Source organism: Herpailurus yagouaroundi, unplaced genomic scaffold, assembly GCF_014898765.1.
Source record: "Herpailurus yagouaroundi ecotype Mexico unplaced genomic scaffold, PumYag 140, whole genome shotgun sequence".
In the NCBI taxonomy this organism is placed as follows: Eukaryota; Metazoa; Chordata; class Mammalia; order Carnivora; family Felidae; genus Herpailurus; species Herpailurus yagouaroundi.
Genome location: NW_024412395.1, coordinates 18,614,271 through 18,627,248, shown reverse-complemented (window position 1 = coordinate 18,627,248; position 12,978 = coordinate 18,614,271). Strand labels below are relative to the sequence as shown.

Below are 12,978 nucleotides of genomic sequence, written 5' to 3'. Positions count from 1 at the left end.
GGTACAAGTGCCCCTATGCATCAGTACTCCTGTGTCCCTTGGATAAATTCCTAGCAGTGCTATTGCTGGGTCATAGGGTAGGTCTATTTTTAATTTTCTGAGGAACCTCCACACTGCTTTCCAGAGCGGCTGCACCAATTTGCATTCCCACCAACAGTGCAAGAGGGTTCCCGTTTCTCCACATCCTCTCCAGCATCTAGAGTCTCCTGATTTGTTCATTTTGGCCACTCTGACTGGCGTGAGGTGATACCTGAGTGTGGTTTTGATTTGTATTTCCCTGATAAGGAGCGACGCTGAACATCTTTTCATGTGCCTGTTTCTAAATGGGCAGAAAACATGAATAGACACTTCTCTAAAGAAGACATCCGGATGGCCAACAGGCACATGCAATTGTCTTTTTATCTGTCTTTTTTCCTCACTAGTTCGTAAATGCCTTCAAGGCTGGTCCCTGCCTTCTTCATTGTTGAAGTCTCAGCACCAAGGACAGTTCTTGACCAATGCTAATCACTCAATCCTATTTGTTGAATAAATTATGCATTCAATATTTTGAATAGCATTTATTTGCTCCCTAGAAATGCTTGTGGAAATACTTACAACATTCAAGGATCTATGTCTAAACTTAGGGGTTTTATATTCCAAATTGTAGGTGATACTAGTAGGACTTTGATGCTTTCTGTGGGTTTAACATAAAATACTCACAGACGTCTAGTTTTAAGACAAAGATAGTATCCCCAAAGGTTACCTGGCTGCCTTAGCTGGTAAAGAATGTGACTCTTGATCTCAAGGTTGTAAAGATTGAGCCCCACATTGGTTATACAGGTTATTTAAAAATAAAATCTTAAAAAAAAAAAGGCAAATAGCAGTCAGCTGCATCAAAATCAATTCTTCATTTTTATGCTCCTCTTATTCTGTTTTTCTGTATCATGAATCAAAGTCATGTCTAAGTTTTCTGCATAGCCCTGAAGATACTTTTTGCACTCAAAGATGCTACATAAGAATGTTGTGCTGTTGCAGGTTGTTGAATTTCTTCTGGAAAAGGGAGCAGATATCACCCTTTGTAATTACAGCAATCAAACTGCGGTTCATGTGGCTAATTGCCACGTCCAAAGACAACTCTTGGCTATCAATGGAATCCAGGCTCCCCAAATGCAACTTCTACAAACTTCATGGCAAGGTGATCTTGAACAACTTCAACACTTGCTGGTCAGTTATATTGATGTTTGCTTCTGCCTTTGTGTAGGTAGGTGGGTGGGTAAGTGATATGAAAGGCATAGACTACATATGACTCATTTTAAAGAAAAATGAGTTCTTTTCAAATGCAGTCCCAGAAAGTTTCAGGCAGAAAATAGAAAGAAACACGATCAAATAGGACATTGGGGTGGAAAACAGGATAATAAAAGAACACAACAGCAGGCTATTTCTACCTTCCTCCAGCTGGATGCTAGAAGAAGTCACATAGCACCCATGGGAAATAATATGCTCCCAGGATGCCCCCCAGAGAACTGCTGTCAACTTGCTCAGAGGAGTTCCCTTGACATCATTGCCTATTGTACAATTGCTGTTTAGATCCCTTTGGACCAGCTGCACTTATTATCTTTAGCCTGAAAAGGGAATCAGAGAGCTTATGCTTTGCATAATATTTAGTTGTAACTAAAGGAGTTAAAAGGATATGTTTTTAAAATGCCTTCTTCCCAAGTTATTGATTTTCTTATTTAGATTTTCTACCCATAGATACTCTTTCCTGAAGTAACTTACAAAACCATATGCATAACCAAGGACTCTAATTGTTGGTGACCAGCAACTGTCTATTCTTGGTATTTACCTTCAGAGATACTGTCAGATCACATGACCTTCCAACTGAAAGAAAATCAATTGCTGCTAGGAAACAGTTTCTTCCATTCCCTTATGGTCAAGACACAAACAGATAAAGAAAAAGTGAACAATATTCTGGTCACCTAGAGTTCAAGGGGATCTACAACAAAATCCAAAGAACTCCTTGAATACTTTTGTATTTGTATTGTACTAAACAATAGTCTAAAATTGTCGTAAACCATGACTAAAGCTTAGAAATTTTTTAGGAGTGCCTGGGTGGCTCAGTCAGTTAAGCGTCTGACTTCAACTCAGGTCATGATCTCATGGCTCATGAATTTGAGACCCGCATTGGGCTCTGTGCTGACAGCTCAGAGCCTGGAGCCTGCTTCAGATTCTATATCTCCTTCTGTCTCTTCCCCTCACACTCTGTCTCTGTCTCTCAAAAATAAATGAACATTGAAAAAAAAATTTTTTTAAGAAATTTTTTGAAAGACAATAAATTTTATTTTAATGGTATTCATAATGGTTGTTATAATCCAATATCTGTTTTCATAACCACATTTTCATCCATAAAGATTAGCAGCCACATTTTAAGAAACTGGTGTCTGTACCTGAATCCAAAGTTTAATAAGCAGGTGCTGAATTAATGTGCTATTGCAAGACTACTCTCAGTTCAAACCTTTCGTGTTGGTGCTAGCTAATAATAAACAGTGATATAAGAGGTCACTTCTTTTCAGAGACTGAAAAAAAATTAATTAATTCCCATAGCACCCCTCTGAGGTAATATCATTATCTCTAGTTTGTCCCTAGAGAAACTGAGGTAGAAACACAAGACTATACTGACATGGCATAAAGTGAAATAGAGATGGAAAGTAGCAAATTATTTTGGTAAATAAAATAAACAATTTGGATAATTTGGCCTTAACAGTGGTTTTTCAGTTCTGAATTATCCAAATTAAATTTTACTTTCATTAAAACAACGAATATCATCTGTATATCCACCTGCATTTGACTATATGTGTATATATGTGTGTGTGTGTGTGTGTGTTTGTGTATACATACATACATACACACACACACACACACACACACACCTGCCTTATTTTTGTAACTCATTCATTCATTCCAGAAATGATTACTGAGCATGTGTCAAACACTCTGCTCAGTGCTTTTCATATTCTATCACCAATCATCACAACAACCCCACAAAGAAGACACTGTTATTCCTACTCTAGAGCTGAGGACTCTGAAGGTCAGTGAGTAGGATTGCTGGATTTTACAAACAAACATACAGGACACGTGGTTAAATTTGAATTTCAGATAAATACCAAATAAATTTTTTAGTATTACTGTGCCGCCAGTGAAAATTATTGTTTAACTGGATATCCTTTATTTTAACAGGGTGATCTTGTCAAGTGCCCTTGATATAATCCTGTCAGGGAGGTTAAATAATCAGCTTAAGGAGGTAAAATTCAAACCTGGGTCTGTCTCTCAGGCCTGTGTTCTTTCAATTCATCAGCTCCTCATCAATATAGATATTGAGAAAGAATGTGTTGAAGCTGGGGTGACTGGATGGCTCAGTCAGTTAAGCATCTGACTCTTGATCTTGGCTCAGGTCATGATCCCATGCTCTGTGAGCCAGAGCCCCATATCAGGCTCTGTGATGACAGCATGGAGCTTGCTTGGGATTCTGTCTTTTGCTCTCTCTCCCCTTCCCCCACCTCAAAAATAAATAAATAAACTTAAAACAACAACAGAAAAAGAATGTGTTGAAGTTAAAATGAGAATTTGGCTAAGCAAGGAAAATGCAAAGATTAGTATAAATAGTAAAAACATAATAAAAATAAAGTTTCATGTTTTCAAAGGCATCTGAAGAGTTCCTGGATATAAATTTCCCAAACCAACATGGCTTGACCCCTCTGATGCTGGCTGTGAGGGATGTGGATCTGTTTGAGAGTCTTGATATGTTAACAGTCTACAGACCTGTGGAGGTTCTGTCTGAGCTCCTCAGGCATCATGCGTGAGTATGAGTGGTCAGTTGGCACCAGTGGAAGAGAGTCTATGTCATTGTTATTGTCAGAAGTCACTTGTAAACTTAGAGACATGCAACTCTGGACCTCAGGGTTGTTAAGTTCAAGCCCCACATTGGGTGTAGAAATTGCTTCATAATAAAATCTTTAAAAATTTTTATATATCGAATGCAAATTCATGTTCATAAAAGGGACTTCAGCCGTTGCAAAGTAATGTGCAAATGTTAGATGTTGCTATCTATTATTTTTATGATATTGACTATTTGTTTTATTTGTGTAAATACTCTTTTGGTACTTATGAAGAATATCAAATAATAACTCTTCTTTTTTTTTTTTAGAATGTCAGATACTCCTTGAGTATGTAGCTCCTTACCCCCAACATGTTACTAATTATTTCAGAAAGCATTGTCAATTATCAAAAGCAATTTATAATACTGGTTTCTAATTATCTAAAAATTACTGTATGCCAGCATGTTCTTTTAGGGGAAGGGGAAGTAAATAATTGACTTTTTAAAAAAATCAGTAGGTTAATAAGCAGTTTTTCATGTTAGAATTGCAGTTTCCTAATGCTGTTACCTAGATATCTTATCATCCAATAAGAACAGATGGGCAGCTCTTTCTCAGAATTTCATATGAATTTTGTTTTGGAAAGAAAAAAAAAGTAGAAGGGAGCTTCAAGAACAAAAGCATAGTCAAGAACACGAGCTATTGTAAAAGGACCAGTTACTATAATAGGATAAAGATGGAAGTTTGAAGCTACTTTAGACTTTAGTGTTAAGAAACAACTAAAGAGATTGTTTAACATGGAGAGTACCGGACAGCACCCCAGAGATGGTGTTCAGTAGGCCTGGAGTGGGGTCCAGAATATAGGAAATCAAAAAGTGCCACATTGAGAAACACTAATCAAGGCAAATGAGCAAACTGAAATCCCAAGGAGTTAAGTGACTTGCTTAAGGCCACTTATCAAGGCAGAGGCAGTCCCCTGATTCTTGGTCCTATCCTACTTCTTTTGAATCATGACCTTTGATGGAGAAAAGCTCATAAGGGGTTATTTTTTCAGAGGATAAAACATTTCCCAGTCCTATAGCAATAAAAAGATTCAAATTCAGGGGCGCCTGGGTGGCGCAGTCGGTTAAGCGTCCGACTTCAGCCAGGTCACGATCTCGCGGTCCATGAGTTCAAGCCCCGCGTCAGGCTCTGGGCTGATGGCTCAGAGCCTGGAGCCTGTTTCCAATTCTGTGTCTCCCTCTCTCTCTGCTCCTCCCCCGTTCATGCTCTGTCTCTCTCTGTCCCGAAACTAAATAAACGTTGAAAAAAAAATTAAAAAAAAAAAAAAAGATTCAAATTCAAAGCTGTTAGGTTGGAGACCATGCTCAACATGTTCTGTGTCCCAGAATGTGACTAGTGCAGCAAGTGTAATCATTATTTCCCACACCATAATCTGCCAATAGGGCTCTTACTCTTGGCCCTTTGAATCTCTCTGAGCTGTTATGTATCTAATCCTCAGATTCAGTGCAACATGGAGAGGATATTTGTGCTATTGCAAGGAGCCCTGAGATTAGCCGGTCAGGCTTAACAATCACAGGGCAAGGTGAAGAAAGATGAAGAGATCATGCAGAGGGACTTTATGACAAGTTCGCTCCACTCAACCAAGAGTCTGTGAAATAAGCATATCAGCTTAGTTTTCTTTCTTTTTTTTTTTTTTTACGTTTTTAAAAATGTTTTAATTTATTTTTGAGAGAGAGAGAGAGAGCGAGAGAGAGAGAGAGCGTGAGCGTGAGTAGGGGAGAGGCAGAGAGAGAGGGAGACACAGAATCTGAAGCAGGCTCCAGGCCCTGAGCTGTCAGCACAGAGCCCAATGCGGGGCTCAAACACGTGAACTGCGAGATCATGACCTGAGCCGAAGTTGGACTCTTAACGACTGAGCCACCCAGGTGCCCCCAGCTTACTTTTCAAGAGAGATTCTATTCTATTCTACAATTTTGACTGGCAAAAAGGCTAGCTGCTAGCATTAGAAAAAAAAAAAAAACTATCAAGAAAGCAAGCTTAACTCATTGGAAAGAAAAAGCTAAGCAAGTCAGCTATTTGTAATAAGACAACAGCTTATCAAGATGTTTTGATCCTTACTTGATTTACTCATCATTAAAGAATTATGAAAAGTTTTATCCAAAGTTTGACATTTTCTGCAAATATTGGAATACTTTTAGGATGGAGTGGGAATAAGATATACAGAATATTCCTTTAATTTGAAATCTTGAAAAATTATCACTTTCTATCCCATACCCTTTAAAATCATTCTTGTTAGCCCCAAAGCACATGATTACTTTTGTTTATTTGATGTCAATGTTTTTCTTCTCATATTTTTTCAATAGATTTAACTAAATAATTTTTCTGTTAATTCTATTCTTCCTAGAGATCCTAAACTCTGTGATTTTAGTGGAAAATCAGCAATACATTATGTGTCGCAAATACATAGTTTTAGGAAACAGCAGTTATTGGACATTCTAATGAACTCTATGCCAAGACCAGGTAAATACTTCTATTCCACTTTCAAAAGCTCCCCAACTATAAAAGCCTTATTAGAACTCTTTCTTCTACATGTGTTTGATGGATTCATTTAAAGAAATCAAGCCAACAACTATTTATTGATCAGTGACTATATACAAGGTCCAAGGCTAGGTACCCTTAAGGGTTGTAAAGAAATCTAAAACATTGTCCAAACTCCTGAAAGTGTTCAATAGGGTAAGGGACACATCACATAAGTCAGTAGAGAAAGTGCTTGTTGTGAGCTTGAAAGAGGAGAAGGGACTTACCATGTTCCTTAAATGCTGGGTAAGATTTGGAAGGAAGAGAACAAGAGCGGCGGTTTGATACAGGTGGAAAAAAAAGACAGAAACAGCCACAGAGAAAAGTGAAAGAAAGAAAGTACCACTGAGCAATATGTGACCTTGTGAAAGCTGCTTGACTTTATGGTCTGATTGGCTTTTATTCAAAACTTCTAGGCAGGGAACAAGGCTGTTCCCAGGAAGGTTTCATGAAAGCGGTAAGATTCAATCTGGTCCTCGAAAAACAGTGGGATTTAATTTTGTGGAGCAGAGGCATCATGCTGTAAATGAGCCTCACTTATCATAGGGGCAAATAAAAGACTAGAAATTAAATACATAAAGAAACTGGGTCCATTGAATACTCATTAAATGAAGGGTTTTTTTCCCCCCAATAAAACAGAGTCACTAAAGAATTTTAAGCCAGGGAATGATGAAAACCATGTTTTAGGAAATTTAAGCTGTTGTTATTGTGAAGAATGGATTCAAAGGAAGAGACTCATGGCAGGGAGCTCTATTAAGAAACTATAGAAGTGCCTGTGTGTGGTGACAGGAACCAGGAAGAGTCCTGGGCTTGGTGTGGGAGTGTGCCTGACAGGTGCTGAGTGTGGTGAGCCTAAGAGCTATTGTGAAAGAAGAATTCACATAACTTAGTGATGTAAAGCTGAGAGAGACAAAAGTTGAGAGAGTTGAGTTAAATATGATTCCAAAGTTTCAGCCCTGGGAAGTGGGGAGATGGAAATGCAATCAATAAAATAGAAGACCACTCTGGTTTGGTGAGGATATAGAAGGCAATGGGTTCTAAAGCATTGCATTTGGATGGAACCTTGGGACTTGCAAGTAGCGATTTTCTGTTGGGCAGGCCTGTGGGAAGGGGTGGGTTGATACGTTAGTTTGGGAGTTCACTACAAAAAAGAGACTGTGAGGGGCGCCTGGGTGGCGCAGTCGGTTAAGCGTCCGACTTCAGCCAGGTCACGATCTCGCGGTCCGTGAGTTCGAGCCCCGCGTCAGGCTCTGGGCTGATGGCTCGGAGCCCGGAGCCTGTTTCCGATTCTGTGTCTCCCTCTCTCTCTGCCCCTCCCCCGTTCATGCTCTGTCTCTCTCTGTCGCAAAAATAAATAAACGTTGAAAAAAAAATTAAAAAAAAAAAAAAAAAAGAGACTGTGAGGACCTGGAGTAGGTAAGATCCCTGGCGGATTGAGGATGGTGGGAGAACTGCAAGGGGTCAAGCCAAGGAGGTGTACCCACAGTTAGAGGGTGGTATGTACACAGGGACTCAGGGCGCTGAGAGAGAGAGAGGAGGGGATTGGGAGAAAGTTACAAGAAGCAAGGAGAGGGAAACAATGTCAAATTGGAAAAGAGATTACAAAGCAGATGTGGCAAGGAAGTGAGAAGTTTCAGTGATGAGATAGAGGCAGGAAATAGATTGCAGAGAGGAAATATGGTGAAGAAATGGATGATCTGAGTAGAGATAATCTTGTGCAGTTTTGTATCAGTTACAAAATAAATGGAAAAGCCATTGGAAGAGAAAGACGTTTTCATCGAAGAGCCCATGCTTATTTTGAAGAAGTCACGATAGCAGGAGGGGGATGATATGAGAGAGCACTGTCCCTTGGGAACTAACTGGGAGTTCATGGGTGCTCAGAACTCTGCCAATTTAATGTGACTTCTGCTATACAGAAAATGTGCCATGTCTTTGGTAACTATAGAGCAAATGTAATTTCCAGCCCATTGTTAGGGGTTTCACTTGGCAGCTTTGCCCAACTTAAAAACAAAAACAAAAACACATCCATTCTGTGGACTCTTGTTATCCTCACTCACATCCTTCCCTGTGAAAAGTATTGCCTAAAGCTTCATCAGGATCCCAGACCACTATTTTAGGAAAATCTTTGACAGAATGGAACCAGTCTTAGAACACAGAGCTAGATCTTCTGACGAAATTGATGGAGATGTCTTAATCAAAACACATTATTCTGTTTCTTTTGGCAGAAAGACATGCTGAATCATTGCTTGATATTTGTCATGATACTAACTCTTCTCCAACTGATAGGATGACAGTTACTACAAACCAAAATATAATCTTGCAAAGTATCAGCAGCAGTGAGGTAAGATGTTCTCTTTAAAGAAACTAACAACAAGGGGCACCTGGGTGGCTCAATCTCTTAAGTGTTGGACTTTTGGTTTCGGCTCAGGTCACGCGAGTTTGAGCCCTGTGTTGGGCTCTGCACTGACAGTGAGGAGCCTGCTTGGGATTCCCTCTCTCTCTTTCTCTCTCTCTGCCCTTTCCCTGCTCACTTTCTCTCTCAAAATAAATAAACTTACATAAAAAAAGAAACTAACAAAAAATGGATAACCTACTCCATCTACTACCTCATGTGTGTTGCTTGAATATTTTACAGCAATCATATATCACAATTTATTTCTAAATGTAATCATAAGGTAATTAAAAGCAAAATTAATAAGGCAGTGCTCCACAAGTTTAATCTCAGAGCTGTAATTAGCTAGTCAGCTCAGAGTCTCCTGCGTTTTGTGTGTATGTATCTAATACCACAGAATATTGTTGCAGTTGAACTGATACTAAATAATAAAATGCAGCTTGTGTTTATGTGTGTTCATGTGGAAAAGGAGATCACTCATCTGATCATGTCAAATCCATCACAGGGTACCACAAAGAAGGTGCCTCCTCTTGGCCCTGGTCACCCCCGGCCCCCCACCATGATGAATGACTCCACATGAAGTCCCTCACAGTACAGTAACCGTACTAATAACAAACAGTGTAATCCATAGAAAACTGTGGACCAATACCCAAGATATACAACAAACTGGTAACATGGTAACAATTGTTGCCTATAGGGAGAGAATTGGAGATGACTCTGTGCTGTGTATTCATTTGTACCTTTTGAATTTTTACAAAAATTAACACAGCCCAGACAGGTAAAAGTATTGATGCTCTATATTTTGTTGGTAAGAAAACAATATGGCCACAAATTATTTATTTTACAAAGTTAATGAGGTGTGGACTATAATATAATAAATAATGAGGACTTTTGGAGATGGTAAATATTTTTGAGTCCTTTTCTCCTTCCAAAAATCATCCCAAAACAACAAAGAAAAAAAAACCAAAAATTTAATTTAAAAAACCTTTTTTATTTTGAGATAATTACAGATTCACAGGAACCTATAAAAATAGTGCATAGAAGTCCTGTGTAACCTTCACCAGCTTCCCCAAAAGGGAACTATTATCGTAACTCTAGCAGGTTGTCAAAACTGGGAAATTGACACTGACACATTATAATTAACTAAGCTACAGACCTTGCTGGGATTTCACTAGTATTTGCATGCATTGTTTTTTCTGTTTGCGCATGTGCCTGAGTGTACTGTTCTTTGACGTTTATCCCTTGAATCACCACAGTCAAGATACAAAGTTGTTCTGTCACCCCAAGGGAATCCCTTCCTACTGCCCTCTTAATAGCCACACCCTCCTCCATCCTTAACGCCTGGCAACCACTGATCTGTTACCCATCTCCATAATTTTGTCATTTTGAGAATGTCATATAAAAGGAATTCTCATATGTATAAACTTTTGAGATTGGTTTTTCTACTCAGCATAATGCTTTTGAGATAGATCCAAGTTGTATCAAGTTTTTTTGCATTGCTAAGGAGTATTCTATGGCACAGATGTTTACAGTTTACTTAACTATTCACCTGTTGAGAGACATTTAGGGTTGTTTCCAGTTCTGGGCTATTATATACAAAGCTACTATGAGAAATTGTGTACAGATTTCTATATAAACATACGTTTTCATTTCTCTAGGATACATGTCCAAGAATCCAAATACTGGATCATATGGCAAATGTATGTTTAACCCTTTTAAAAACTGCCAAACAGTTTTCCAGAGTGGCTCTATCATTTTATATTCCCATCAGCAATGAAGAGAGATCCAGTATCTCTGTATCCTGGCCATCATTTGGCAGTGTCAGTATTTTTTATTTTAACCATTTTAGTAGAAGTATGGTGGTATCTCATTGTGGTTTTAATATCCATTTCCCTAATGACTGATGTTGAACATCATTTTTCTATGGGTTTATTCCCCATCAGCATGAATTGTTCAAATTTTTAATCTATTTTCTGATTGGATTGTTTGTTTTCTTACTGTTGGGTTTAAAGAATCCCTTATATATTCTGGATATGTCATTTGCAAATATTTTCTACTAGTCAATAGAAGAACTGGCTTGTTATTTTCACCTTTGTAACAGGTCTTTCACTGAATAGAAGTTTTTCTTATTAAGTTAGTTGGTTCGTTAGTTAGAGAGAGCACATGCAAGAGAGAGGCAGAGAGAGGAGAGAGAGAATCCCAAGCAGGCTCCATGCTGATGGCACAGTGCCCAGCACTGGCCTTGATCTCACGAACTGTGAGATCATGACCTGAGCTGAAATCAAGAGCAGAATGCTCAACTGACTGAGCCACCCAGGCACCCCCCCAAAGCTTTTCATTTTGATGAAAACCAATTTATCTATTTTTTATGGGTCTTAATTCTTACATCATGTCTAAGAATTCTTTTACTTGATCTGGGTCCTGGTTTCACAATTATGTTCAGTTTATAAACATTCATGAATCTATGCACTTTCTGAAAGTATGCTACACTTAAATTGAAAGTAATTGTGGGGCATCTGGGAGGCTCAATTGATTAAGCGTCAAGCATCGTGCTCTTGATTTTGGCTTAGGTCATGATCTCATGGTTGTGAGATTGAGCCCCACATCTGAGCTCTGTGCTGGGCATGGAGCCTGCTCAAGATTCTCTTTCTGGGGCGCCTGGGTGGCTCAGTTGGTGGGGCGTCCAACTCTTGGTTTCTGCTCAGGTCATGATCTCACAGTTCATGAGTTCGAGCCCTGTGTTGAACCCTGTGCTGAGGATTCAGAGCCTGGAGCCTGCTTCGGAATCTATGTCTCCCTCTCCCTGCCCTTCCCCTGCTCATTGTCTGTCTCTCTCTTTCTCTCAAAAATAAATAAACATTAAAAAAAAAAAAAAAAAGACTCCTCTCGGGCATGAGATGGGATGGGGTAGAATGGAAATGTTTATTTTTAATACTATTATTACTATTTTTAATATTAAGCAATAGCATATTTCATACCGTTTGAATATTTTTCTTTTACAACTTTTTTAAACAGGCTAAAACCAAAAACCAAACCACAGTTGCTTTAGTACACTGGTTCTCAACAGAGAGTCCCCAGGGGACATTTGGCAACATTAGGAGACATTTTTGGTGTTACAGCTGGGTGGAGGTGCTACTGGCATCTAGTGGGTAGAGGTCAGGGATGCTGCTAAACATCCTAGAGGGCACAGGACAGCCCCACAATGACGAATTATCCAGCCCCAAATGTCATAGGTGGTGAGGCTGAGAAACCCTGCTACGCAGCAGGTTTTGTCACAACCGTAAAGGCTGTGTTGTTTTTGGTTACTAATATTACATAGTAATTGAAATAAAATACCTAGAGATCAGTCTTTAAAGTGACCGTCATGTGACTCCTGGGTGGCTCAGTCCATTAAGCGTCTGACTCTTGGTTTTGGCTCAGGTCATGATCTCACAGTACTTGAAATCGAGCCCCAAGTCTGGCTCTTTGCTGACACACAGAGCCTGCTTGGAATCTTTCTCTCTTCCTCTCTCTCTGCCTCTCCCCCACTCGTATTCTTTCTCTCTCTCTCTCTCTCAAAATAAACAAATAAACTAAAAAAAAAAGTGACTGGGGTGCCTGGGTGGCTCAGTCGGTTAAGCGTCCGACTTCAGCTCAGGTCATGATCTCACAGTTCATGGGTTCGAACCCTACGTTGGGCTCTGTGCTGACAGCTTAGAACCTGGAGCCTGCTTCCGATTTGTGTCTCCTTCTTTGTCCCTCCCCTGCTCACACTCTGTCTTTCTCTGTCTCTCAAAGGTGAATAAATGTTAAAAAAATTTTTTTAAGTGACTGTTATGCATTAGAAATTGCTAAACAAAAACACATTTGCTTTTCGTTTTCTGTGGCATATTTAAGTAATTCTCTTTTGTAAAAGGACTAAACATCCCTTTATATTAGTACATTTTTTTCATGCAATTTAAAAACTTTTGTTGAACCTCACTCTATATTTTTGTTATTATGGTTGAAATAACTTTGAACTCATTTCTGAGGGAGAAATAGACTCTGACTATTGAACTTGTCTTTTCATCTCTAGTACTTTCTCTAAGGTTTATTTTATTTTATTTTATTTTATTTTATTTCATTTTATTTTTTTATATATGAAATTTATTGTCAAATTGGTTTCCATACAACACCCAG

The 12,978-nt window shown here is 38.9% G+C and overlaps 1 protein-coding gene across 3 annotated transcripts in view; it reads left to right on the top strand.

Moving 5' to 3' along the window:
• Positions 1-12,978, top strand: part of MAP3K19 (mitogen-activated protein kinase kinase kinase 19) — a 68,819-nt gene that overhangs the window by 17,545 nt on the left and 38,296 nt on the right. For all 3 annotated transcript variants that reach the window (XM_040474920.1, XM_040474919.1, XM_040474921.1), the window contains 4 exons: positions 1,015-1,203; positions 3,678-3,832; positions 6,256-6,371; positions 8,654-8,769. In XM_040474920.1, the coding sequence (XP_040330854.1) occupies positions 1,015-1,203; positions 3,678-3,832; positions 6,256-6,371; positions 8,654-8,769 (576 nt within the window). The remainder of the gene's footprint in view (positions 1-1,014; positions 1,204-3,677; positions 3,833-6,255; positions 6,372-8,653; positions 8,770-12,978) is intronic.